This window comes from Corvus hawaiiensis, chromosome 18 (assembly GCF_020740725.1).
Source record: "Corvus hawaiiensis isolate bCorHaw1 chromosome 18, bCorHaw1.pri.cur, whole genome shotgun sequence".
Taxonomy (NCBI): Eukaryota; Metazoa; Chordata; class Aves; order Passeriformes; family Corvidae; genus Corvus; species Corvus hawaiiensis.
In genome coordinates, this window is record NC_063230.1 from 6,166,191 (window position 1) to 6,194,129 (window position 27,939).

The window sequence follows — 27,939 nt, forward strand, 5'->3', positions numbered from 1 at the left end:
GATCTTTATTTCCCATAGGAAATTTACCTAGATCCCATTTATAGTCCATTTGCCCTCCTCCTTATGTAACTCCTCTGCAGGAGAGGAGCAGAAAACATAGAGAAAATAAACAATTTGCTACAAAGAATTGGTGCAAGAGCCTGAGTCACATCTAGCAGTGTGAGCAGATAACCTGAGGCTCGCTGAACACACTGTGGAGAACAATGAATGCTGAGATCAACAGCCTGTCATGCATGTACAAACTGGCCCCAGGTAACATGACTAAAGCAGAGCACGTTGTGCTTGAGAAAGATGCACAAAACCTACATTTTCGAGTTTATTTTATTAGTCTTAATGGCCTGACTTCCGCATGTCTCATTTCCTTTTATTGAAGCTGTCAGAGGCATTACATTATCTCACATGAGTGCAAAAACAGCATTTCAGTCGAGCTCATACAGACTTTAAATGCCACAGCTGAAGAAAACAAGCCAGTGGGAACTGCAAAGGGAGGGGGCGGGAGCAGAGTCCAGAGCACACCTACAGGCAAAATCTCCAAAGGCCTCCCAAACCAGCCAAGCGCAGTCTCTAATCAGAGGCAGGGAGAGAGAAAGGATAGGTACTTCTCTAGCAAGCTGGATGATTCACTGAAGAGCGGCAAGCAGTCCTGTTGCAACAGAAGGCTGATGAGTAATTGATGGCTCGTCCTAGGCCCAAAGCTGAGTCTTCTACCCCAGTGCAGAGTCGTCTGCCAAACCACCTCCAGCCATAGGCCCAGGGGGCAGCAGCACCTGCACTGCTACTGCGAAGGTTTGAAAGAAACAGCATTGCACTCGTATTTTCACAGGAGTTCCCAGTGCTGCCCAGTTCCCCTCAGTTACTCATACTCACCGCAACATTTCATCCTTATTAGCACTCTGTGACAGGGAAACACATCCCAGCTACAAAGACAAAGAAAGAGCTAACCAGGTAGCCAGTGGGGGATGTATTCTCTCTTTTACAGGCATGCTGCTGGCAGCGATTCTGTGTCGTGCACAAAGTACCCCCCTCGGGTCCCTGCACATGAGGCTCAAGGCACTCACTCACTCACCTCCCCAGCCATTCTGCTCATCTCATTTCCAAGATGTGAAAGACAGTGGTGGCAAAATTAACTACTAATGGCCAGAGACAGCCTTTTACAGCTGACCTGCCTTCACACAGCTGGCATTTGGACAGCAGGAAACCACGACATTCTGGCATTAGAAAAAAACCTGCTCCACATTTTTTTCCCAGCCAGATTTCCTTTTAAGTGAGTCGCTCACATCCACATGTGTGTCATGCACAGCAGGTACAAATCACTACTGGCCAGGATGCCATCAGAGGGGAGGCTCACAGGGCATTATGTACATGTACCGTGGCAAAGTCTGACCTTTATTTCAATGCTGCACATCCTCAAATCCTGGGAAGCCCAGGAGAAGTACTCAGCTGCTCTGTACATATCATAATTGTGGTATAAAAGCAGTTAGCAATATACAGTTTAAATAAGGCAACAGTCATTGTAGTTGAGTCCATAATTTACAGGACTACTTTTCACAGTAATTTTAACAATAACAACACAGCTCAACATCCCTATGCTATGCACATGCACAGTGCTGAGCTAGTGCCCCAAAAGCCCGTGCACAGCCTTTCCCAGTGTCCCTGCACAGGGGTCCTGAGGCACTGGGCACAAGCCTGCCCAGGTCTGCTCAGAGACAGTATCTTGCCACACACACACACGTGTGTGCACACAGAGAAAACCATCTGGCACACAGGCTAAATGACACACCTCACTGCCTACTGATGGCTGCAGGCCACACAGCAGCTATCAGTGTGACAAGAAAACATTCCCTAAATAACACCTAGGAACATGTCTATCCTCCCTGAGAAGCAAAGAGCCTGTCTCACCTAGTCCCCAATGCCAGGGCCATCTGCACTTGGGTAAACAGGGAGGCCTCCCCCTTCTAACAGGAAGATGAAAAGAATCCCTGCTTGCACGGCACTGCACAGGCTGCTCCTGCCCAGGATGGGACCAGGGAGAAGGGAGGTGGAACCACTCTGATAACTGAATGTGGACAGATCCCTACAGACTCCCAAACAGCAGCCAGATGACTTCACACACTCACAGAGCAGCGCAGGAACCACAACTATAAATGATATTCTCCAGGGGTGGTGGGAAGCGGGAGAAGGAGTAAGTTCACAGCGGAAAATTTCCTTTCCCTCTAAAGGGAGAGGTTGGAGTGACACAGCAGCACTGCTGTTCATGGCCTTGCTTCTGACAACCTTGGAAAGCCCCAGAGGAGACCCCACATTCCATGAACAACCTCCCTCCACCTCCACAGAATGAAGAGCGTTTCATTGACCTCGAATCTAGGGCTGACAGAGGAGGGATGGGCACGGGGACAGGAAGACACCACACAGCCTTGCTGCTGCTCCTCCTGCATATAACAAACTCTTCCCTGCCTGCACAACCCACTGCTGTGCTCCAGACATGCCTTACTGTGCATTTTACTCTCATCCGCTGCTGGAAGAAAGGCAAGACTCTAGCTTTAGTTTGACTATACTAACTGAGGAAGCTGCTCAAAGGTCACCAGGATTGCTTGCTTTGCTCATCTTTGCAATATTTTCTGCAGCTTTTTGGCCACGTGGATGGCTTATTGAAAGTCCTCAGCCCCTATCTCCTCTCACCAAGTCCCAGGAGGGAGGGATGCTGGAAACTGCCAAATGTGAGGTGCCAACACTGTGACTGTGAGTTCAGCAGCTCTTTAAATACTGTTCTTGCAGATCTGTGGTTTCCTACTCCTGCTGGGAAAAAAAACACTACAGAACACATTGAGCCTGACCCACAAGACATGGCTGGGGCAGCCATCAATTTAACCACTGCTTGTGAAATATGGTGAGGGTTGTGCAAGGAGATAAGGAAGTGATGGTGTCCCACGCTACTGCTTGCAGCAATACCTCTGCCTAGTGTAGGCAAAGCTTCAAAAGTCCAACACCCCAGAGAAAATCCAATCTCATTTACAATTCTCTTTCAGTTTTTTCACTGGGAAGGGTCCTCCCCCTTCACCAGCAGGCGTAGGGGAACAGAGGGTACTGGCTCCACTCTGCCATGGTGCTGTGGGCATGTCCCGGAGTCCCTTGTGTGTTGTACTCCGTGGAGAAGGCCGAGTAGCTCATTGCCCTGTACTGGCTGTGGGAAGGCACCACCCACTGCCCGAGGCCCTGCTCGGTGCCATAGGGACTGTACATGGGCGCCCGGGCCCCGGCTTTCCCCACAGAGTCCAGAGCCATGTTCACCACTCCTGTGTAGTCCTGGGGAGGAGGCAGAGGTGGGGGCAGTGGGGGCAGGTTGGTGAAGCCCTCTGGGAGCTGTTTGGAGTCGTGCTCGGGCACTGTGGTGAGATCCAAGGCGTGGCACCTTGCCCGGAAATCGTTCAAGGTCGCAGCATCGCGGGTGGGAAGCTGCTGGCTGTCCCCAGCTTCGTGGAACCTGAGTCCAAGGGCAGAGAAAAGAGCGAGTCGGACCTTCCAGAGTGGAAAACCACGGAAAACCCACACAGATCCCCTGGGGAAAGGCATGGCAAGCTCTTCCATTTGCCTACTGCTTCATCTTACTGTTACTGTGGATTTTAGCCCAGGCCTCACTCACACCCACAGAAAAATGAAATGCCAGAGAAGGTGAATCCAGACTACCTTATTTCTGGCTCAATTCTAGTCTGGGCTCACTCACACCAAATTTTGCAATGAGGAAGGAAAAATCACTGGAGTCTTGCCACTCCTCCAATGGACAGGCAAGCTCTGTAGTACACAGAACTGGCTGAGAGAGCATTTTGGGACAGGGGAATAAAGAACATTACAAAGACATGAGTATGCCCAGAACCAGTGGGTTTGAACTGGAAGAGAAAGGCTATCCTTGGACCTATCTCCATGCTAATCTACCATCTCTCAACCACGTGTGCTATCCAACAGAAAGGCATCCTCCCCCTACTCCCAACTAGCTGTTTTTGTTAGGAAATACCCAGCATAAGATGACAAACCCCACCAATTAAAGGGTGGTGTTGGAGGAGAAGGTAGGACTCACCGGTATGTCTGGTAAGACGGCGTTGGCACTTGCTGCTCTCTAGCCAGACCCTCCCTCTGGTCAGCAGGCACTGGTGAGGCTGGAGGGAAGGCCTGGCTGCTGTTCTGCTCCGAGCCCCAGAAGGGATATCCACTGCTGACCACCACGGGGTTACTCTCTTCCTTCACATCTACATTCTCATCCTTCTCAAAATCTGACTCAAAGCAGGGAAAAGAAAGAATGGAAAAGAATGAGGAGGGGGAAGAGGGAGGCAAAGGTCACAATGGTCTATTGGCAGTTGCAGTAATCACAGGATGGTGGAAGGAAACACGCTAACACCTCCTGCAGTCCTTCTGTCTTAAGGGAATAACCCCTTCCAGCTCTTTTCTGCCCAGATACTGCGGTGATCAGTCCTGCCCTCTCTCCTTAGCTGTGCTACTGCAAGCAGCACTGTGAGCTGGAGCAAGGAATGACTTAGCTTAAAAACCTATCTGAATATCATTTTCTGGGTTTGTTGTGATCAATATTACCACGTTCCTCAGCACCAGGCTCCTTTTCCTCAGGCAACTTCCTCTTCTGGCTCTTGGCTGGACTGGGCTTCTGGCATTTGGCTCGTCCTTCCCTGGAAGGAAACAAGACATGGGGATAGCTTGGACGTTTTTTGCCTAGATATACAGGCAGCAATGCTATTAGGAAAAGAAATAAAATCAATAACATTTTTAAAGTTTAAGTAAAAAAGAGTCAGTTTTGGCCTTTTTTCATCAGGAAATGAGATTTTTTTTTTCAGGCATAAAATAATGCAAAAAAAAATCTCAGATATTTTAGCAACATTTTCTGCTTGGGAAAAAACCTCCATTTTTTCCTTCTCTATTGCCAGTCTGGGGTTTCAATTTAAGCTTTTTTTTTCATCTCATCCACTGGCTGCCCTCAGACCAAGCAGAAGATCTCACTGGTATTGGTATCCATCTTCCGTCTTGCAGACAAAATCTCCCACTGGAAGAGACACTTTTCCACTCACAGGAAAAGCAGACAAGGGAGCTTCCAAATGTCAGAATCAAGCTGATCTCCAAGAGACCAAATGATCTGCTGTGGACTCCTGTTATCACTGCTATTCACATGTCAGACTCCAGTCTAGCTCCAACATGCAGGTCTCAAATTTGTCACACCTCCCACATTTCTGTAGGAATTGTCACCTCCCACTCCCCATGTCTCTTGAGAAGAGGCTGCACAGAGGGACATCACTCCCAGATACAGGCAAATGCAGTGTGCACAATGCAGCAGGCTCAGCAGAGCTGGCTGGTAGAGTTTTGCTCAAAGACTTTGGGTAAAATTCACAAGTGAACTCCAGCTATAAATAAATTAAAATGAAAAAACAGTTTACCTTCGAGTGTTCTTCCCATGTTCACGGAAACCTTTAGCAAATGGATTGTTGTCAATCTTGAGCTTTGTAATCTTTAAGTAAAAGGAACAAGACTCAGCATCACAGTGACTGGTTGGGTTCTTCACTGTTCCAAGACCTTCACCTCAGTATTTATCACAACAGATAAACTGTGTGAGAGTTTTGGACATGGCCTTGCCACAGTATCTCAGCTCTCCCAGCAGCTCCCATTATTGATAAGGAACTGACCCACAGAGAGAAGTGACTTTACCAGGGTCAGCAGGGATTTGACTAGAGAAATATGCAGGGTGAGTATCTGTATCTGGACCTGCAGCCATACTTTTTACTGCATTTGGAGTTCTGTGTGTCACTGACAGTGCACTCAATACCATCAAGGTGCATGACTCATCTCATCACGGAGTAGATTTTTCCACAGGAACCACAATGTGCCTATTTCTTCCCACTGTCCATCACAGGTGCCCAGGATGAGCAGACAGGAAGGAGACACCCTCCTTTACGAGAATTTTACGGACAGCATTTCGCAGTGCGTCCAGAAGCAGTGCTTGCACACCGTACCTGCTCGTTCTGGTAGGCAGTGACAGAGGTGAACACAGTCTCAGGGAAGCTGAACACCTGGAAGATGCTCCAGCGGACACTGAAGAGGTCATCTGCCTGCACAATGTGGAAGCGTGGCTTGTAACGGTGCATGGAGTGCAGGATGATCTGGGACAGACAAGGGACAAGGATTCCATGTGCAAACACTGCCAGCACACTGCAAATCTCCTGTGGAGACTCTCAGGACACCCATTTCAAACCAGGGATGCCTGCTGGGACTGGGGTCTCCACCAAGCCCCTTGTAGTGACAGTACAGACCCACGCCTTCCCTAGCTAAGAGGGCACGAGGGCTGGGCTGAGTGAGGAAGAAAGGGCACTTGGATATGTTTTAATTTCTACATTATTTAATTTCTCACAGATCCTGCTTATTTCCCACAGAGTTCGTCTGCAATGAATTCCAAGAGAGCACAGCACAACCTACATGCCCATGTTGATCCAAAGTGTTGTTAGTGAGCTTCAGTTTTTGGAAGGAGACAGGTTCTTTCATCCAGTGGCTGCCAGGAGCTGGGGAATCTGGGTGGACATAGGTGCGACAAGGGAGCTGGGGCTCTGCTTTTCCAGCAACTTCCCACTGATCTTTATTCCACTGTGAAGGGAAAGGCAGAAATCTGGAGCTTAAAAAAAAAACGCTTTCAGTACAGGAAAACCCCGGCAAGTTTGCTTCACTGTCAATCCAGTGCACTCCTCTGAAGCACAAGTAACAGATTCTCTCTTACAAGCCATGATCATGTTACCAAATCAGCTCCAAGTTTAGGCCTCATTTTTCCTCCTTTTCTCCCAACGGCTGCCAGAAAAGTCTGACATTAATCATGATTAAAACTGTACTGCTTACAATGAAAATTAGTTACCTTTCCAGCTTCTCCCCAAGCAAAACTGACAAATAACTCCACAGAGGCATAAAATCCATCAATTACTTCTGAACTTTGTCCAAAGAGAATTTATTTATCAGTGTGACAAGTGAAGCATAAAGATTAATCTATTTCAAACAAAGATGAAAGCACAGCATAAATTCTGTTATTTAAAGTACTTACCTTGTACCTGAAGTTGTCCATTGGCACAAAATCTACCAGCATGAGGTACTTGGCATATGGGATTAAGCCAGAGACTTTGATTTTGCATTGTGGAAACATTCGTCTGAAGGAGAAATAAAAAATAGAGTATAAAGATTTCTCTATAAAGTGGTTATTAATGATCAAGCAGCATGTCATGTTTACTCGCTACTGTGCAAAGCCCTGGCAGCAGTATTTCTCCAGCCAGCCATTGACCATTTGTCCATCTTTTTGATGGACTGTCTAGTCCTATGGGTTTAGATGGGATAGACACTAACAGGGCAGCAGTCACTGAAGGCCTGACACTGTTGCTGCTTTTGTTCTTCCAATTCCTCTAATACAACAGTGGGAAACTTAAAAGGAACTATTTGGAGGCTGTACGTAGTTCCTGGCCTGCTGCAGCTCTCACAGACCTGGAGGATGGATTAAATCTGAGCGTGGGTAGAAAATGCGCTCTCATCTAAGAGCACACCCAGCTTTCTGTTCCCGTGCTCCCTGCCACTACTTTTAACTTCTGACTTTGCAAAAGAGCTTTGACAGCTACCTCCCTACCCAAAGGGATTATTCCAGCTCACAGCAGCTTTGACACAATACTTTACAGTTTCACAATTCCATCTTCTTTCACTGCAAGCTCCACAGTACATGACTCATTTATACTTTAAAGGAGTCCGCACACACAGATCGTTACGAGTCTGCGCCATGTTCTTGTCTGCAAACAGACTCAAACCCAAGCACTTACTGCTCAACTGCTGCTGCCTCCTGTGACCCAGGCAAAGGGAGCCCAGGGCACTTCCCAGAGCAACCTCCAAGTGACAGGAAGAACACCACTGTTAAGTGGTGAGATAAGAATACAGGAGTTTTCTCAGCATGTCAGTCCCACAGTGACCTTTTGCACTTCACAGTTTGGACTTCTATAACACCCTGAAAGTGCAATTCTTCTGCCAGGATCAGGGAGATCTGCATAACTGGCTACAAAACCAGTTTAAGGGCTACCATTTGAAAAATGAGCACTTGGAGACTTTGATAACAGCTCAGAAGGGTGTGGTGTGTGTGGGCAGCTGTCCTGTACGCCTTACCTGCCAGATTTGGTGATGATCATCTCAGTGCCTATCTGGTGAAACTTCATCCAGAGCCCCATGTCCTCGAGGGTGACCACGATGGAGCTCTGTGGGAAGGGCTCCAGGCTGGGGGAAGGAAGGGCCTCACACGGCGCTTTCACGTCTAGAGAGAGGAGACCGTGACTGCAGACAGACAGGAGGGGAACTGACCCTCGGGCTGGGAAGCCTGTGCCACAACAAACCTCTTAAAAACTGTTACTTTTCTTCAAAGGATTTTTGTTACTTAGTAGGCTCAGAGGTGCAGAGCCTTTTCCAACAGGTTTGTCTTTAGCTGGTAATTCCTTTTGTAAGGATCTGTGTGTTATACCAACTCAGTCTAAATTCCACTGTTACAAAACCCACACTGGCAGGTAGCCACAATCTACTGTTCTGGTATGATCAGGGTTACACAAAACACTTTACCAAGAGAATACAATGAAAGCTGAAAGGACTGGAAAGATTTTAAGTGCACCAGTGGGTAATAGGGGAAAATGACAAGTAGGTGGTCGCAGAGGTGAAAAATCCCCCCAGAAGACAAAGATGAGACAGACAGGAGTCCTAAATGTATGCAAAGGAAAGAAAAGGAGGTGACAGAGATAGATTATGGATAGACTATATTGTGAAAGGAGGATGGCTGGTCTAAACTGGAAGTAGAGATGGGGACCACTGAGGAGCCTGTGAGAGTGGTGGAATGTGCCTCTTCAGTAACACACCGTGGCACAGTGCTGCAATCTGCCTGCACTTCCTCTTGGAGGCACAGGACCAACTGTGGGCCTGGGGAAGAGGAAAGGGAAACCATTCTGGAGGAACTGCCTTTGGTGTTGATGGTAGCAACCACCTCTGTACAGCTGTTTGGATAAAAAACTCCTTAAAAACCCCCAGTAGGTGTTCTCAACAATACTGTAAGGCAGGCAAGACTGCTGCTGCCATACTGAAAAGCCCAGTCCATTTTAGGCCAGAACATGGCCCAGTACAGTTCTGGTGGGCTGAGTTCATACCCAGTAGAGCTTTAGGAACACTGCCCTGAGGTTTGGCCGAGGGAGGAGGAGCCTGCTCGGTGGGACACCCACGGCAGCAGTGCTGTCCCAGCACAGGGCCAGCAGGACCTCTCTGGGTGCTGCATTAGCAGCCAGGCACAGCTATTTGTTTCAAAGGTTGATTTTTCTGCTTCTCAGCCTGATCAGATCTTATTCAGAGCATAGCAGAAAAAAGGGAATTTTCACCTTGTTACAGCTTTCCTGAGTAATGTCTTCAAAAGAGTTTTCACAAAAAGTAGACAACTATTTTCAGAGAAATTAGCTTTTTTCACAAATCTTTCCACCAAAACAACCCAGTACAAATCTAAGCAGTTCTCCCCTCAGTATTAAGAAGTAAATAACATTAAAATGTAACTTTGTCAGTTTGTAGAGGTCTTTAGGCATTTTAAAAAAAATCCTCTACCCTTTTTTCTGCTTTGATCCAACATTAATGAACTGGCCAAGAAGTGACACCTAGTTTGCTCACCAAGATTAGCCTGTTAACATCTTCTTACTAAAGCTTCCCCCATATCCTCTTGCAAAGACATGAAAGCTGCCATGAGACCATGCATTTGGTAGCTCAGTGCAGCACATGTATCAAAAGGAGTTACAATAAAATTCGGCTGATTTCCCACAGGAGCCATCCAGTCACAAATAAATGCAAACAGATTTTGATTAGCTAGACAGATGCTTGCTCCTTCCCCAAATGAATTTTAGAATTAACATTTCTTTAAGCAAATTCCAATGCCATTAAACGAGAATACAACAAGGCAGATCTCAGGAGTCCTTAATGAGGGGAGATTTCCAATGAAGTTGAGAGGAATTGAAGTGAAAGGAGTTCAACACTGAATTAAAAATCAAAGGCAGATCTTATAATTTGGTTTTTACCAAAATGAGTCCACAACACACTTGTAGGAGCACGATGCTGCAGGAGACAGGGACAATAAATGTTGCAGCTAAGATTTAAAAATGTAGTTAACGCCTTTCACCGTGCAGGTTTTGTGTGCACAGGCTGAGGCTGAAAAGCAGGACATGAACAGTCTGCATGAGGACCTGGACCCCAGCAATGGTGTGAGCTGGTGAACGGACCCACACAGCTTCAGCGGGATCCTGCAGTGATGGATCTGTTTGTAAGATCCACTTTGGATTTTGTTTGCAAATTTTGTTTGGATTTTTCTTTCCCTCCTAGTTTGTGCCTGTGTAACTGATGGCAAGGCTCATGCACTCATCCTCCCACAGAGATGCCTGAGTGTTGGACTTACGGCACGGAGAGGTTGGGGCAGAGTGTCCAAGCACTGAACGGAACCTGTGTGAGCTGTACTTCTATGGTTTCCTCTCCTGTGCAACTTGGTTTTAAAACCATTATTATCTGAAAGAGATTCAAACCTTTTCCAGGAATTCTAGTATTACTTATTAAAAAATATTACTATTATCATTGTGCTGGTAACATCATATGTGGCCCATTCTAAAACATGTTTTTTATTCCAGATGAGGTTGAAAGGTAGGAAGCTGCTATGATAAAAGCACTGAAAATTAAGAGATCTTCAATCTATTCTGTGCTTGATTTGAAGGTCCCAATACCAACAGGAGTAGCTTGTGCTACAGTTTCTGTATCTAGAATGAGCTGTACATATCTTTTTATCATCTTGGGGACAGAAAGGAAAGAAGGAGAAATGAGAGACAATTTAGTAGTTTTAGGAGGAAGGCCTTTGGATAGAAGATGATGGAGTACAATTGCCTCACCTATTGCACTGCCTCATTATTGAGACAATGTTACAATGTCAGAAAATTTGTTGCAGCCTTCCCAAAATGTGCAGGATAGGATTTGCAGTACTGGGAAACCTCCAATAAGGGAAAAAGCTATGCTTACCTTGACTAAAATCAGTTATTATTACATTTGTTGCTGCTATCTTCCAAGTGAAGCCCAACACTAACAGCTATCCAGTGTCCACCAGGGAGGAATGCACATCAATATACAAAACTATCTAATAAATTAATCTTTGAAACAAGCAAAAAAACCCTCCCCATGCTCTCTGATCTTCTAAATGTCAGTAGAAACACCCCAACCCTCTGGAGGGAACCTCATTTCTCAGATCCAGAGAGTTTTTTGGCAATAACAAAAGTACACTGTTTCCACAAATGCAACGGCTTCATCTCTCAGATGCATCCAGTCATCACCTGGAATATTTCTGCTGTAGGGGGTCATATACCAGAAGCAACCCAGTAAGAAAATGAGGTGAACACTGCAATATTTTGAATCTTTAACATGAAAATACCACAATACAGTCTATATTTTTTTCATTGCTGCTCTTTTGTTTTTCAGCTCAAAATTCAAGTGGCAGAAGTCAGCATGAATCAGATCAACACAGCAGGGACTGAAAAAACCCAAAACAGTAGCAAAGATGGAAATAATCTAAATCACTGCACATGTATTTTGCTCATGAATGAGACAACATCTTGCAGAGGAAGAGAAAGGAAGCTGACACTGCCCAGTCACCTCTGATGTGCCTACAAACTGCACACCTAAACCTGGGCCGGTTGTTTTCTTCTGATGTAGAGTAAAATCCCAGAGTAAATCTAGGGTTCAGTTGCACTGACAAATGCAGCACCTCTGGGCTGGCCCTTAGTGTCCCAAGGCATATCTGTCATTGTGCCAAATCCAGTCATGCTCCACGCGAGAGATTAACAGCATGCTGTGAGAGATGGATTGAAGGAAAACATAATGAAACCCTAAGGAAATCACAAAAATCCTGTGCTGGGTGTGAACCTGGAAGAAGTCGGCTATGCCTGCTTGGGGTTCATACTTTCAAAGGGCATAGGAAATAGGAAAAAAAACCCAAAACCAGACAGTTCGTATCAGAACTATTATTAAAAGCATAACAAGTATTTCCAAACCTTCTGTGGCCTTCAACCTGAAGAACTCAGTACTTTGCAGACAATACACAAATAACACCTCCAGCCTTCAGCTGAAGGCTCACACTGCACAAGGTGATGTGGGTTAAGTGAGTTTTGGGCACAATTATGAGCAAACCTTTGCTAGCTTACAAAAGATCTTCTAAGGCTCTCAAAAAACACTCAAATGCACCATTTTTCATCTATTCCTATGAAAAAAAGCCCAGTTTTTAGATGCTCTCCAGCCCCATGCACTCTTCTATAAATGCTGGTAGCCCTTCAGGAGCACTTGTTCCTTTTCTGGCATTAGTCTAGGATCTTTCCATGCAGTAAGAAAAGGGAAGGAGTCCTTCACTTACCTGGTAAAGCTTGCATTTTTCCATGTACTGTGACGTCGAGGAGCTTGCACGACCAACGGAGCCCCAGAGTTCTTACAAGGGGAGCCAAAATAGTCCAGTTCAAAAGCAGGTCTGATTTCCTGAAGCAAGCACAAGCCCTTCCTTCCGAGATCCAGTGTCAAGAGTGAGCGGGATGAGGATGGGACTCCAAGCACAGCTAGCCAAGGTGAGTTCCTGTTTTATGGAGGCTAATGAGCAGGGAGGAGCTTCCCGCCAGGGCTGTCCCCTTGTGAGCCTTTGATGTCCAAAGGGACAAAGAGAGGAAGGATCTGCAGCAATGGCTGGGGCTAGGGGAAGAAAATCAAAGAGAATTAACATGGCTTTGACATACAGGAAACCCTACAGGGGAAATGCACCTTGATTTACTGCTAACGAACTTTTAAACAAATAGAGACAAGACTGGAAACATCAGTTGAGGACTTAGCTACAAAATAAAAACAAATCCCTTAAACAGCAAGCAGGGAGAATTTCTCTTTGGCTATTCCATGGGTTTATGATAATTCTCATCTTCAGCACACAGAATCATTTTACTCTTGATTTCTGGTATCAGAATCAGGACAGCATGGAGCTTGTTCCTTCCCAAATGGGTGATTAACAGTCTGTGTGAAGTTTGCTCTCACAACCAGAATGCTGCAGCAACACATCCCTTCACCCACAGATGTCTTCTCCAACAACATAAACACATTTGATGGTATAACGTCACTCATCTGCCCAATTTCTGCATTCCCAGCCTTTAACTGCACTTCTTTTCCAGGAGGATCAGGCACTGAGGTTATGCCTTTCTCAAGGCGCTGGTCTTACCCAAGGAAGGCTGAGCAGAAATCGAAGGGCTTGAGCATTTTCCCTTAATTAGTTTATTCTGCAAGTGTGACCATTAGCTTTTGTGCTTATAAGTGCTTACAAGTGCTAAGAGACAGCAATCAAGGCTCAAGCTCCAGGGCACAGCACAGGCACCTCCAAGAGGCAGGAGGTTCTGTGCATTCACACACAGAAATGGCTGTACTAACATTTACAGGGCCAAGACAGTCAAAAAGTGGAGGTCAAAAGCAGGATATCAGTCTGAATGGGCCATTGCTGGGTCCTGCACAGCAAATTTAGGAGCTCTGTTCATTTCAAAGAACTTGCTATAAGGCTGCATTTCTTTCACTGTCTAGATTTATTCCAAATAAAAAAAAAAGTCTTCTCTGTTTTGTCAGTGATGTTACCTGGGACATCTAATCTTCAGTCTGATGTACAAAACAAACTTTGAATTTATTTAGTGAGTTTCTACACCCAAACAACATTCCTTCAGTTCTGTTTTTACTGCCTTTTGGAGCAGGCAATGCAAGGGCATGCAAAGAGGACAAAGGAGCTTAATCAGAGCAGGGACCGACTCTCTTCCAGTGGTATATTGGATTTTAGGCATCCCAGTGCTAGCCAGGGAGAGAAAAGCCAATGCTCAGCGTGGCAAGGAAGAATGTTTTAAAGAAAAGGGTTGGAGAATTTGGGAAAGTCCTGAGGAGGGCTTTATAGCAAGAGATGGTCCACTGGCTCCTGGCACCTCTGAAGAACCACATCCAGCCTTGCTGGCATCTCTTTTAAACCACTGGTTAATACAGAAGACTACAGGCTTTTCTCCCTCAGGTAACTTGGAGACATCCAGAGCTGTGGAGTCTCAGTACCACTGAGGAGAGGACGACCATGTGGTGGAGAAATGTCAACCTGTAGCTCAAATGGCAATTGTTTATTAAATATGTGGATAAATAAATCAGAAGGGGAAAGGTCAGCTGAAACAGTATCAAGGTCAGATCTCTGCTTGCACTTGCACAGCCACTACCAGACCCAAACAAAATGGGATTCAGAAATGCTTTCCTGCTCTGCTACAGAAGGAAAGCTAGCATCGCATCTCCTCCCCCCTCCATGTCCTGCTTTTCTAATGCTAGTATTTTAATTGTAGAAAGCGGAAAAAGACAACCATAATCAGAATCTGAAAAGGAAAAATAGAACAAAAATTGGGTCAGATTTAAGCTAGCAGCAAGATGAATCAACATCCCACACAGTCAGAAACCGCACAACAGCAGTAGCAGCACTGGGAATTTCAGACTTCACCTGACAGGAGCGTGGGATGTGTATCATGACTTACTGCTTCTTCCACAAAGGCTATGAGATGGTCTCCTGCTGCCACTTCATTTGCACACTGCGTATCAGCATGTCTGGGGAACACACATTTGCTACCAGTACTCAAAATCCTTTTGGCTTCTCCCAGCTGATTGATGGGGAAGGTGGAGCCATTAATTACCCATGACTAGTTAACAACCAGCTTTCTCCCAGCCATTCTAGTTGCACTGGAAAGGTTTTAAAAGTGAAAAAGAAGTGATTTTGTTACTATTGCTGGAAAGTGTGGCTAATAGGAGCAATCCCCAGGAAATTCATCCCTAGCAAAGGGGGAATTTAGCACATTACCCTCATCTGTCCATCCATGGAGAGCCCTCAGGCAGTTTGATGGGAAGTCAGAGGTGAATGTGCTGGTGTCTAACAATTCACTGGCAAATTGGAGGCTGAGGGTGTGGAAAGGGATGGGAGAGAGAGTGGATCTGACACGTGTAAGGCAGTGACATACACGGCTCTGCTCTGAGCCCATTTACAGCAGCAGGTATAAATCCTGCTGAGCCCAGCTCTAACAGAAGGCTCTGCCCTATGCCGAAGGGACGAGGTAGGGCAGGAGGGAGGGGATGTGTGATGACAAAAGCAGAGGCCAAGAGCTTTTGCTTTGCATCTCTTTGGGAACCCGATCAGAAAGAAACATTCCCCTCTGGGTTTTGTAGTAAGGCAAATGTTTTCTGGCATTTCTCCCACCTTAAGTGAAGGTTTAACCCTTACTGCTCAACAGGACCCTGTAGAGAGCTGGTTTGCACACAAGCCTCCGAGCTCTCCAACACAGTGTTATCTTGCCATCTCTGGCTGCTGCCTGGGGCTCCCAGACAGCTGGAGAACAGATAAGGTGTCAAGCTTTGGCTAATGGGGTCGGAATCTGCAATCGGCTGTGCCCAAGGCACTGCCACCTCTGTCCAGGCAGAGTTCCTAGGGAAGCATTCTGCCCGGAGAGCAAGCCCCAGTCAGGGGCATAAAGTTACTGCCTGGGAGACAGCTGAAATGTGAAAGTCATCTGTCAAAAGAACCAGCCTTGGATTATTGCTCGTGGGTGCAGTAGCCAGTATCCAACCCTCAGGTTTCCGAACTCTGTGAGAAAGTGTTACCATACCAGCTTTAATAAAGTGGGCTTAAGTGATGCTGCCTTGTCTGCCTGGATCTGCACAAGCAGGAAAGAACAACATAGAGCAGTACACACTGCATCTAAGAGATACTCCCCTCTGAAACGTGAGGAAAGCCTTCCTGCCATTTGAATGTGACTCATTTAGCCGATTCCCACCTGGCACAAGGAGGCCACAGTCCCAGAGCATCTTGGCAACTCTTTGTGAAGGATCCTCTGCCATCTGCACGGGATGAGTACTGAAAAGTGAAAGGACAGCATGTCATCAACAGGGCCCAAAATAAAACAGAGAGCTCTACACCGATACCTACTTACTTTCATACTTCAATAAAAACATGAAGTGGCCTCAGATTCTCCAGGATCCACAAACCAGCTCCTTAAATCCAGGCTCAGCTCACTGTGAAGCAAATGCAGCCTGATTTATGCACACAGGGCCATGGGGAAAAGCCGAGTTTTTCCAGAGAAGCTGCCTGATGAAACTCTTGCTTCTGCAGCTGTGCCAGCATGTGACTCCTTGTCCTTGTTAGTGCCCGACACCTCACCCAGAAAATAGGAAATACAAGTGCAGGGTCTGCCAGGACAGAGCTGCTGAGCTCTGGCAACACAGGCACAGCCTGAACTTGGGCAGCTTTCTGAGCAAGTCTCTGTGGGCGGCTACAGGAATGGTAAAAGCCTGCAAAGTGTTTTGAGAGCCTCTGAAGAAGTGGTACATATCTCCTATCATGCTGCAGCACAAGAAACAGCTCCTACCCAGCTCCTTACAGCAGCTCACATAACACAGCATTTTCTTCTGATGGAGGGAAATGGCACCTTTCCCCCTCCTTTTTATGGTTTTGATTGATTTTTTCCTGGGAAAAGCTAGCTGGTGTCTTCAGGTATATTACAAGTGTCATGCAGACCTTCCTACCCTGGGACCAATGCAAGGGACCCCACAGAAGGCATCTGCCAGCTCTCTGTAGGGCTGAAAACCCCATACTGAGCCCCAAATTGTATCACCCCCAAATTTTCCCTGTGCTCTCGAAAGTGCAAAAATGACATTTGGCAAACCAAAACAACTGGTTGGAGAGGGCCTGTTGGTAACATCTCAATGCTAATTCACCACAGGGTCCCTGGACAGAGGTGCAGTGAGCTGTGGGGACGGCTCACAGGCTGCAGGTCAGCTGTGACAGGATCTGTTCTGGAAGGGAACGTGGGAAAGCAGCTCACATAGACAAAAAGTTGTACCTTATAAGCTTAACACAAGACTTTTCCTTTTGCAGGTTTGTGGATTGAGGTATCTGGCCGCAAAGATGAAGAGGCCACTCCTCTGTCTGTCTCCCTCCCTCATATCCGCCCTCCCCAGCCCTCTGCAGTGAGCCCCAGCAGTTCGTTAGCATGGACACAAGAAGGGAAATACTTAGCGGCCACTTAACACGGCAGGCTGAGTTTGGCCTCAAAGGCTACAGTCCAGAGTCAAATGCAAAATATGTCTGTCCAGAGCCCTTTCAAGTTCTCACAGACTCCTGATGTTGGGCGCACTGTTTTCCTGTCCATCCATTGTGTTTCCCAGACACAGCTCAGCATTCTGTCCCGCTCAAATCCACAAAAAATACCTACTGAAAGGACTGGCAGCAAGCAGCAAGGAGAGCTCTGCAGACAGCACAGCAAAGGGCCCCCGAGCAGCACGGTGCAAGCACTGCCTTTCCAGCCCTGCACCGGGAAGGCTCTTTCCTCTCACACCTGGGACACAGCAGCCCTGCCTGAACTCACCGCTCTCCACCGGCAGCCACAAAGGAGCAGCCTGAGAAAACAGGCAGCAAACAACTCTGGCCTAACATCCATCTATAAATACTTCTGTATTTGTACACATGTGCACACACTCATATGCAAAGAGAAACATCGTGCAGAGCTTAAAAACGGCAGCAGTTTACTTAACCATGAATTGAGACCAGACAAAAGCCCTGAGCAGAATGGATTCTGCTGAGCAGAAGCCCAGCCGGCAATACTGCAGCAATCTCTGTTAAAAAGCTGACGTTTCCAGAAAAAAAACCCAGCAGCTCAGACCCAGAAGGTTTTATCTAAACTTTATGGACTTTCCAAGATTGCTGATACACTGTCATGGTATCTTGGTTTCCACAAAAGATTACTTTTGTTGGTGATCAGGCATTTGTAAAGCCATGAAACCAACAGGTAAAAAGCCAGACTTCAATCGTGCAAGTCGGGGTGCAAGTCACTTTGTTTGGCAAAGACAGATCTCTTCTGCCATCAGGAAGTTTCCATAAGCTGTTCATCACAGTAAGGTTCTAATCAAACCAGGAAATCAATAAACAGTATAATTCCTTATCAGAGGAACTACCTTCAAAGAGCAAATTAAAATTGATAAGACTTAAAGTGTTTGGAATTTAAAAATAAAAACTGCTGTGAGCTCTACAGAGCTGCGTAGAGCTCTGTTCCTCCAACATCACTATTGACTCTAAAGAACTTTCTGAGGAAGTTAATTATCATTCGCAGAAATCATGACAAGAGAACAATTAAACCATATGCAGTAGATTTTGATTCAGAGCACTTACAATAAATCATGTTTCATTTTAATAAGATTTTATTACTGCGTATTTATTTTCCTTTTATAGTACCATTTATAATTTAAAAAGAACTATTAAAAATTATATAGCCATAGGATACATACAACTGCACATACATCTCCCAGCATGAAGGGAACTGAACACACAGGATGTCTAAATGACCTGTAGAGTCTGAGCTGTGCTTTATAGGATCTCCCAAAAATAAAAACGAACACCAAGACAGAATCATGCAGTACATCCTCCAAGATGATATTTGAAAACTGGTATAGAGCACTATGATGGGACATACATCATCTGCAGCAAAGTCTGAAGTCAGTAACAAAGAGCTGGAAATATATATGGGTTTTAAGCAGAAAGCCCTTGGATAAACTCTGAGCTGTACTTTTTCTCACCCAGCTTGTTCATCACCTTGCAGCAAAATATTTGGGTCCATAATAACAATATTCAGGTAAGAATCCTTCAACTCCACTGATAATAGAAAATAACGCCTGTCAGATTTCATGGGTTCCTCAAGTCAGCACTGGGATGAGGCTGCCATAAGTGTACGTGAACTGGCAGAATCAAACACAGCTGCCACTTCTTGCACTCCCTAATCTCACCAGAGTTCTTTCCTTCATTCTTCCCATACACTGAAATTTCTCGTACTCTTTGTTGCACTCATGGGTCGGGGTACAGACTGTGGGCAGATCACAGCCCAGGGCTCCCTCCCCCTCCCCAGCAGATTGTGAAGTGTTTATGACCTGGCTCTTATGGCTCTAGAGGTGCTGAATGGCCTTTTCCCCCCTCCGAGTCTCAGCTCCTGATGGGCAGCTACAGACCAACTTTTAGCCGGTTTGGTCCGTAGTTGTGGATTTTATTGCCCAGTTTGTCTCTTCAGCTCACATTTGTAAGCTCCAGAGTAGATTTTTCCCTGGGTAACACTCTGCAGCTCAAAGAACTCTTCTTGTTTTTATTACATCCTTAGTGATTAAAGGGATATTTAAACCTCACAATGTTCCCTGCTGTGAATATAAAAGCCTAGCATCATTTCGGATAGATGTGCTTAGAAAAATAAATTAAAAATTAGCCCTACTATATCGAACAAATGCTTCTAAGTGGTTAAGAACATCAGACACCTGAATAATTTAAATATATTGGATGCAATTCCTTGAGAAACCAAGGGATGACACATGGCTTTGTCCTGTCAGAGCAGTTATATAGGAAGGAAGACAGCAGAGGTGTGCAATGAGTGCATTATACTGAAAATACTGGATTTTATCTACTTAGGCATAAATGACTTAGATTTCTTCTCCTCTCTAACCTTGCAAACACCAATACACATAATAGATGCCACTCTTAAAAACACTTTGCTTTTGTGAGTCAAAACTGTTTTTAAATGACTGCCACTTCACAGCCTGACCTATGCCTGCCAATCAAATGCAGATACAAACAATGCAATGTAAATTTAACAAAAGTATTTATAAATTCTGCTCAGAAAAGTGCTGGGGAGTGTGCAGGAGGAAATCAAAGTCACATTTGGGAGTAAGCATTCCTGTGAGCACAGATCAGATGGTTATCAATAATGAGGTCACTGGTTTTGCCATCCTCTAATACTGCAGTTACTGGTTTAAGTTCCTGCAGGGAGCTACTGCTGGGTTCAGATTCGGTGAGTTGAGCCTGCCTGAGATGGAGGTTTGGACTCACTACCAAGGGGCTTCATTTTCAAATAACTCCTGACAGTGCAGAGAGAACCTACTAGTCTTAGACGGCTTGTGCTCTACAGGATGGGAGTGTGCAAGTTACAACAGCAGCTTGGGAGGGCTGGTTTAGATTATCAGAAACCTGAAACAAAAATTTGAAATCTAAGTACATACATGGTCCCCCAGTACATCTTTCTGACTTTTTTGTCTCGTATTTCCTCTCCAAGATGGAACTATTCCTTCTCCTCCCTTTGCATCATACTGTGAAGAAGCTGTCCAAGGGAGGAATTGCTGAATTCTGGAATTCTTCACCCCAATTCCAGATTTTCCCTTAAGAGAAGATCACTTAAACTTCTGTTTTGAACAGTGATGTTCAGCCCTATCCACCTGTAAAAACATGATAATATTAAGGAGGTTCCATTACAGAGGTAATTTATAGGGTTTTCTGCACTATGTGTGATGATTTCATTTCCTTGTTGAAAATATAACCACAAATAGATACGTATGTGAAAATACCATGTAGTTGAGCAGGAAACTGGCAAGGCTTCTTTCTGTGAGCCTGCTGTAAAAGAAACTGGCAAAACCACATGTAATTCTTATCACCTCATTATCAAAGCTACTGGGGAACTGCAGGGAGACTGGATGGGGTGAACACCAGAAAAGATTAGAAGAGTTGGTTAAGGAAAGCTTCCCTGATTGATGGCCCTGTTCATGAAGAAGAAATGAACATGTCTGCAGGGTGTAAACATACAGATGACAGAGGAATTAATATTCTACAAAGGGATATAATTACCTTCATCAGTTGGGATGAAAATGAGAGAGAAGCAATTTGACTATCCAGGAAAAACTGCGGCTGTGCAGTGGCAGCCTATGCACAGAGGAACAGACACAGTCCTTCCTGTATTATGCTTTTAATGGCTTTTTGCACACATCAGTGGCATTACACAGAACAATCCTGCCTTCGTGTGAGCAGTAAAGAAGGCTCTGAGGTATCTGCTCCTCTCTTATTCCTATGATTCCTCAAGTGAGCACTAAATGAATTCTGGGACCACATGGAAGAATGGATGTTACACTGGCATATGAACAGGCTGTTTCCCAGGAGGATGGAACCTGGGCTCACTGACACACTGTGGGTTACAGCACCACACATACAACACAGAAAATCCTGTATTTCTACACATCATAATTCACAAAAGACCAGCTATTGACTCACAGGAGAGGTGTGACTGCAATCTAAATATCACTGTCCTTGGGAGAGCATTCCTCTTTCCCACTCCAAGGATTAGGTCAGAGTGAGGGGAAAGGTGACAAGTTATTGAGCCACTGGGTTACATTTCCCAGGAAGTGCCTTTGGGTGACAGTGGAGATATACTAAAGCTGTAACAGCAGCCATTGTGTTAGAGCTGACAAAAGATTGATCCATGGACAAGAGAAGCATTTTCTCTGCAATTCTGAAGCACAAAGTTTATGAGCTATTCTCTGGGCTTTCAGAGGGCTTCAAACGGCCCTCAAGGGAGAGAAAAGAACACCACCATGCCCACTCTGTTCAATCAACTTCTACACAGTGTTCATGGTTCACCAAGTCATTTTCTGTGTTCTAACAAGCTCCTGCCACAGGCAACTCCTCCCTTTTTCCATCACAACTTCAGAAACAGAACATTCCCTGTGCTGAGAAGTCCTTTCCTTTGAGGAAAGCAGCCTAGGGGTGTTTTTGCAACAAACTGGGATGGACAATACCTCCCTCTCTTCTGTTTCACCCTCAAGGTTCTCAGAAGTGCCAGATTCAGCTTTGCAAACTCAAGTCCTTTTTACCAGAACTGATATAACTCTGGTCAAGGCAGTGGGTATTTCTCATGGATTCTGGAGAGGAATATGTCCATCTTGTTCAGTAAGGTCAACCTTGAGATTGACTTTGCACCCTTCAATACCTGGGTTATGGTCTCTGATTAGTAGAAATGCAGCAAACCCATCAACTCATTGTTTAAAGATGGCTTTAGCCTTGAAGAGAAGTAAAACTCCCGTAACAACAGTTATACAGGAGCAGAACTTGTCAGGTTCTGCTTTAGCACTTACTGCCTGAATTTTTTCTTGCCTGAAGACAAATTAAAATATTTTTGCAGAAATACAGGTCTTTTTCGATTTGCACCAGGATCAGAACAGTCATAATAAAGGAAATCATCACTGTTACCTGCATGTCCCACTGACCAGCTTTGGCTTCTGCAGTGCAGCCATCTTCAACGATTTTGTGACCCAAGGAGTTCCAAACTGCTTCTGTGCCACATCCTCATTAGTCAGTTCTGCATTGCATTAGGTGAGACAGTACCAACAAATCTGCAGTGGGATTATCACCATTAAAAGGTTTGCTGGCAAGCCTGGCCTTACCACTTGTTTGCCATTCCCAAAGTTAAAACCAAGGCCTGCATCTTACTAACATTTTACTCAGCAACATAACAAGGGTATTCAAGCCTCAGTCTGTTTCTGTCTGCAGAGATAAAAATTATGTTAATGGATGAAGATAGTGTGGGAGACAGTTATTCTTGAGCAAACTCTGCCCAAGCTGAAGAATCCTGGGTTTCCTGACAGCAGTTCTGCCCCAGTTTTTCCAGCAGGTTGGATTCAGAAATGGAATTAGGGCCATAAGAGAGCTGTCATTTAAACGCATTTACCAATCAGAGGGCATCTTAAATAAATCTCAATGCACTTATGTTCTCATTCCACGTTTAGCCAAACAATATAAGAGATTTTCTTCAGCAAATAAACCAGAATTCAGCAAAAATAAAAGCAGCAGAATCAAGCCTCCCTACTCTAACATCATTCTCCAGGAGGCAAAATGCTAAATCTACACCAGTTTTGGCAGTGAGGAAATATTCTCAAAACAACAGTATCACAGCAGTAATGTCTTCTGCTTTGGAAATGTGTTACCTTGATGTTTATATAGCCACAGGAGACCATTCAACAATGGCAATGTGTTAATTCCATTGACATTATCGCTCAAATGCAGTCACAGGGGCTGGCGAATGCTTTTTTTTTACATGGCTCTTTCATCTAAAAGAGAATAAAGCAGGACATAATGGATGGTTAGTAACATATTGTTAAATGGTTACAAGACTCAGGAAATTTCAGCCAGGGAATGGGAAAAACTGAAAAATCCAAGTAAGTCTTAATTAGAACAGAGATTTGGTTTTGCTACACTGCATTATGCCAATTTCTCAGCATTCAGAGGTAAGGGCTCTCAAAAAAACTGAGCATGTTTTACATCTACATGAGCAGACATTTTTTAGTCCTCTCCAGAACTCTGTTCATGGGAAGCTCTGTTCATGGGAACTCTGAATATTTGGAGTTATTCACCATCACAAAAACTCAGGTAACTTTTTGTGTTGCTTTCATTTAACTTAACTATGGGAGTGGTTCCTAGTAGATACTCATATTCAATCACTCAAGATGAAAAAACCCATTGTTTTACCTAAAATTGGCTAGAAGATATTATAAACAATTTATGACAAAAATGTCCTAGCTGCAAATTCAGTGGCCATTTAGAGGAGGGGGATAGTTTGGACAAGTAGTTTCTATTTGATGGAGACAGAAAATGGAAGATAAATTGAAAAGCTCACCAGCTAGTGGGAAAGCTCTGAGGCAAAACTGAGTTCTTTTGACTTACAATTTAACCAATAAATCAATGGTGTTATCATTAAATAGATGCAGAAAGTGAATATTGACAAAGCCCAGATACAGAACCCAGGAAGAATGAGCCAGCTTCTAGTCCATCTCATTCCAGATGTATCACCAGTTCTGCTGCTACTATTCTGAAAGCCACCAGGATTTCCTTGCTGGAGCAATATCAGCCACTGAGGATGCGGGAGAAAAGCTGTTAAAGAAAATTGTATTCTTAATAAACACCGCCTCAGGAATCACATGAAGACAGGTGCCATTAAACAGAGCTTACACTAGCTGTTCTGCAGAGTTCATCTATATGCCATAGCCACCATAATTTCAGGGAGAAGTAATGAGGGCCGAATTTTTTACCAGCAGAGGTATTTCCACCTTTCCTTGGCCTTTTGCATTTTTCAGTGGTTAACCGTGAACTTTTGAGTTTGCATGTATTAAGGAAGTTAAGTCTGTTTATTTTAAAGCATCTATTTTCCATGGAAATTTTAGTTGTAGAAATACTTCATGTCACTGAAGAAACTGTACACATCATAAGCCTAGGGTGACCCACAACCTGAGGCTGCCCTTTGCTGTCTTCATTGAAATCAAGAGGAGCTATTTAAGTTTTGGTGCCTTGTTGAATCAGGCACATCTTTTAGAAGAAACATTGCTCTCCTCCTCTCTCCCTCTTCCCCAGCAGACACTCTGCACTTGGAAATAACATTTCCATATTTTCATATTCTTTCCAGGTACTTTTCCACATGTGTTGACAGTACCAGATAACAGACAGTTGCTACACTGTTGTTGTCTGTGCCTGAGTTGTTGTAACTGAAACATGACCACACATCCAGCCTGGACATTATCACATCCTGAGCATTTCCGAGTTTCACTGACATTGCAACAAGTTCATCTTATTAAAAAATAAAATGCAGCAGGAGTGCATTTAAGCACAGACTATTTACTCTCTCTTACAATTTAATCGAATTCTCAATTATCTAAAAGTGAACTCCCCAGTTTGGAGGATAACACCTGCAGAGCAGCAGCTGGATTATGCACAGTTGTTAAGGCCCTTGTGTCTGGCTCTCAACAGCTGCCAATACACATGTTCAGGGGCTCAGCCCAGGCCAGGCAGCTGCACAGGGACATCTCTGTGGTGAGGGGGAGGCAGTGCAAGACATCAAGGGATTAAAACAACTCCCAGGCCTTCCAGCAATCCTGCACTGCTTTCTCATCTTTCTTACATTGAGGAAAAACAGCTGTATTAACAACTTCCAAGGAAAAGTACAGGCCTGGTAAAATGTGCCATTGTAGGAGAATCCTTGTGCAGTTCACTGGAATATTCATGTTAGAGACAGTAAAAAGCATCCCAGAGCATCCATGCATGTACCAGTAAATGCACTTGGCTTGTTTGCCTTCTGCAGAAAGACCCACGTCTGCCCTATCAAACTAAAACATGAGCTGACAGCACTGCCTGGCTGCCAGCAGCTGGTTCTGACTGCACTAGCAGAATCCAAAGGCTTCCTCAGCTTGCAAAGCAATGGGATCATAGACCAGGTTATCATTATGAATCCTCTGCACTTCTCTTTGCAGAAATACTTCACAACATGCAATTCCAAGCTATTATTATGTTCCAAGAAAGCCAAACTGAAAAATCACCTTGTACCACTGCTACTTGCTGGGAGAAAATACATCAGGCTCTATGTTTTGCTCCCAGGAAAGCCTGTTTACTTATGAAGTGTAGGAAGCATTTCCAGCAGGGTGTCTATTGGGAGAGCCATGACAGAAGTTATTTGCTTGAACTTGTGCTGCTTACTTGAGGGCACAGCATTGCAAATTGATGTTTTAAGCTCAGAACTTCCACTGTGAATTTCTAAAGTTTAATTTTTTTCCCTAACCCGCTCTAACCTAATGGAAATCTAACATCCAGCCAAGACTTTCCTAAGTGACAAATTTCTATATTCAAACTGCTTTCTGACATCCACATAGCATGGTGAGTTTCTTGGTGAGTATGTTGGCTCAATTAACAAGTTAAGCAATTCTTTGAGCATCTAATGCCATCTCCTAAGGGGAAAATTATCGCTGCAATCTTACTGAAAGAGTTACATTTTATATATATCCATGCATTTAGAAGAGAAAATGTGACTCTTCATACACATTAGGGTGTAATTTAAGGAAATTAAATCTCTGGTGCGACTTAAATTACAAAGCATCAAAGAACACTTCTAAAGTATGAACCTTTTCTGCTCTTACAACATCCTCTACTAATTATTACTGAACAGTATGTGTTCAATGTTATATGAGATCATAGTTCATGCAATGCATATTGCAAATAAAACTCAGTTGTGTATTATTCCTTGTGAACAGCCCTCTGTATGTGTCAGACACCTCAGAGAAGCAAAATGAAAGGAATGTGAACATAGAGGCAGGTTCTTAGGCTAAGTGTGGATATATGTAACAATTCAGCATTCACACAGGAAGCACTATTTCTAAAATACCTTTGCCTTGTTACGTGGCCTTTCACTTCTAGTTATTATATCACTCAACTAAAATTAAATGAATACCATTCCCATGTGGTTCTCATATGCTTATACCATATACGAACTTTGTTTATACTCCATTTATACTGGAATTCACCCTTGTTTGCACAGTTTCTGAAAGAGAAGGGAGAGAAAAAAATAGGCTGAGAAATAAAACTTGAGAGGGGGATATCTGTGTCTAATCTGAGAGCAAAAACTACTTTTTACCATATATGTTGACTCGGCTTTAGATAGGCAGTTTCCTTCAGTAAGACAATGCACTTAAAGAGACATTGCAGAGTGTTCCTCCCACTGGGATTATATAATGGAATGTTTTTCTACCAGCTACAGACACAATCATTTAATTGCGCAGATAAATCTTACATGCAGGCAGAAGTGTGATTTTACTTTTCCCCTTGGTAGAAGTGATTTGGTTTTTCTGATTCTGGAGTCAGTGAGTGGCGTCAGCTCCATATCCCTGCTCCCTTTCCTGAGCTGCCAGATGGCTGCAGGACCTGATCTCACCTCCAGGCTGCTCCAGATAACAGAGACTGTCTTACAAGATTTTACCCAAGATTGAACACTACGTGTTTCTTCCATCATTCTCATACTCATTTTCACCCCCGATTAGAATTTTACTTTAACAAAACGACCTCAAAACACTTCACAGATCCACAAGTTGCATGTTTATCACCGACTCTTGGGCTCAGTTATGCCAGCATAAGCCCCACACCACTGCCACAAGCCAGGGTTGAATTATCAGGATTTACACTGACAAAGCTGAACGCATTATTTGAGCCCTTTCACACAAGGCTGACTGTCAAGAGATATCCATGACACCCCAGTATAATATGCTGCACATTATGAAAATGGAAACACCCAGGGGGCTTCTTATAGGGGAACTAAGGGTAAAAAAAAAGGAAAAACATGGTCATGGGGCAAACAGATTTTGTGTGAAAAGCAAGTATATAGTGGATCTGTTTTCCTGCCAAGTGTCAATATTAATGGTAACAAAGCGAGCTCTTGTCTTTTGTTGCCACGGCCAGGGACACAATCCTGTAAACAGCCTGTGAGGATTCTCATTCCCTCTGCCTTGAATCAGACATACATTATGCAAAGGACATATGCTACAGTAGCAGAAAGCCCTTAGAGCTGAATGAGGTCAAAACCAGCAACGCACTGTAGTCTCAGCAGTTTCAAGATAGATCTTGGACACCCATTTAGGGTGGGGGGTTGGTCCCCCCATTTTTCCTCCCCCGCCCTTCCCTCTTCTGTCCTAGGGCCCCCTCTAGTGCTACCGGAGCAGCCAGTGTAGCTTCCAGGTGACACGGGATAAACCCCGGGCATTGTGCTGGAGATGCACCCACAGCCAGCAGACAGCTGCACAAAGCTGTGCTGAGGCCAGTGAGCTCAAAGACAGCTTTGAAGGCTGGACCAGAGAGGTTCTGGAGTTGGCTAAACAAGCACTTGTTGATGGGTGTCATCCTCACAGATGCATTAAACAAACAGCATCAGGAACAAAAATGTCTATCCAGGGAGATGCATCTCTTAATCTCTGGTGAGACTTGCCTGGGATTCTGTAAGTATTAATGTGAAAGAGCCATTTGAGTGAAGATAAGTCATCTTCCAGAAGCCAATAAACTCAGATGCTGGTCTGTTGCCCTCTGCAATCCTACCTGTTCCACCATGCCCTGCAAGGACAGCTGATAGTACCAGAAAGGCATAACTTGGGCTAGTACAGCCTGTGGTACAGTACCCTGGGGTTACCTGAAAAATAATAAATAACACCACA

General features: G+C 44.6%; 1 protein-coding gene across 2 annotated transcripts in view; it reads right to left on the bottom strand.

Annotated features, from left to right (window-relative positions):
* Positions 1–303: 303 nt before the first annotated feature.
* The window catches only part of LOC125335538 (T-box-containing protein TBX6L), a 30,762-nt gene continuing 3,126 nt past the window's right edge, over positions 304–27,939 (bottom strand). The window contains exons 3-13 of one of the 2 annotated variants that reach the window (XM_048323223.1): positions 22,909–27,914; positions 22,175–22,317; positions 12,458–12,783; positions 8,170–8,314; positions 7,076–7,178; positions 6,466–6,630; positions 6,006–6,152; positions 5,433–5,503; positions 4,582–4,673; positions 4,073–4,265; positions 304–3,481 (exon numbers count right to left, since the gene is read on the bottom strand). In XM_048323223.1, the coding sequence (XP_048179180.1) occupies positions 3,055–3,481; positions 4,073–4,265; positions 4,582–4,673; positions 5,433–5,503; positions 6,006–6,152; positions 6,466–6,630; positions 7,076–7,178; positions 8,170–8,314; positions 12,458–12,473 (1,359 nt within the window). In that variant the 5' untranslated portion in view covers positions 12,474–12,783; positions 22,175–22,317; positions 22,909–27,914 and the 3' untranslated portion in view covers positions 304–3,054. Of the gene's footprint in view, positions 3,482–4,072; positions 4,266–4,581; positions 4,674–5,432; positions 5,504–6,005; positions 6,153–6,465; positions 6,631–7,075; positions 7,179–8,169; positions 8,315–12,457; positions 12,784–15,905; positions 17,053–22,174; positions 22,318–22,908; positions 27,915–27,939 lie in introns of those variants that run through there. The other variant, XM_048323225.1, reaches the window with a different exon arrangement.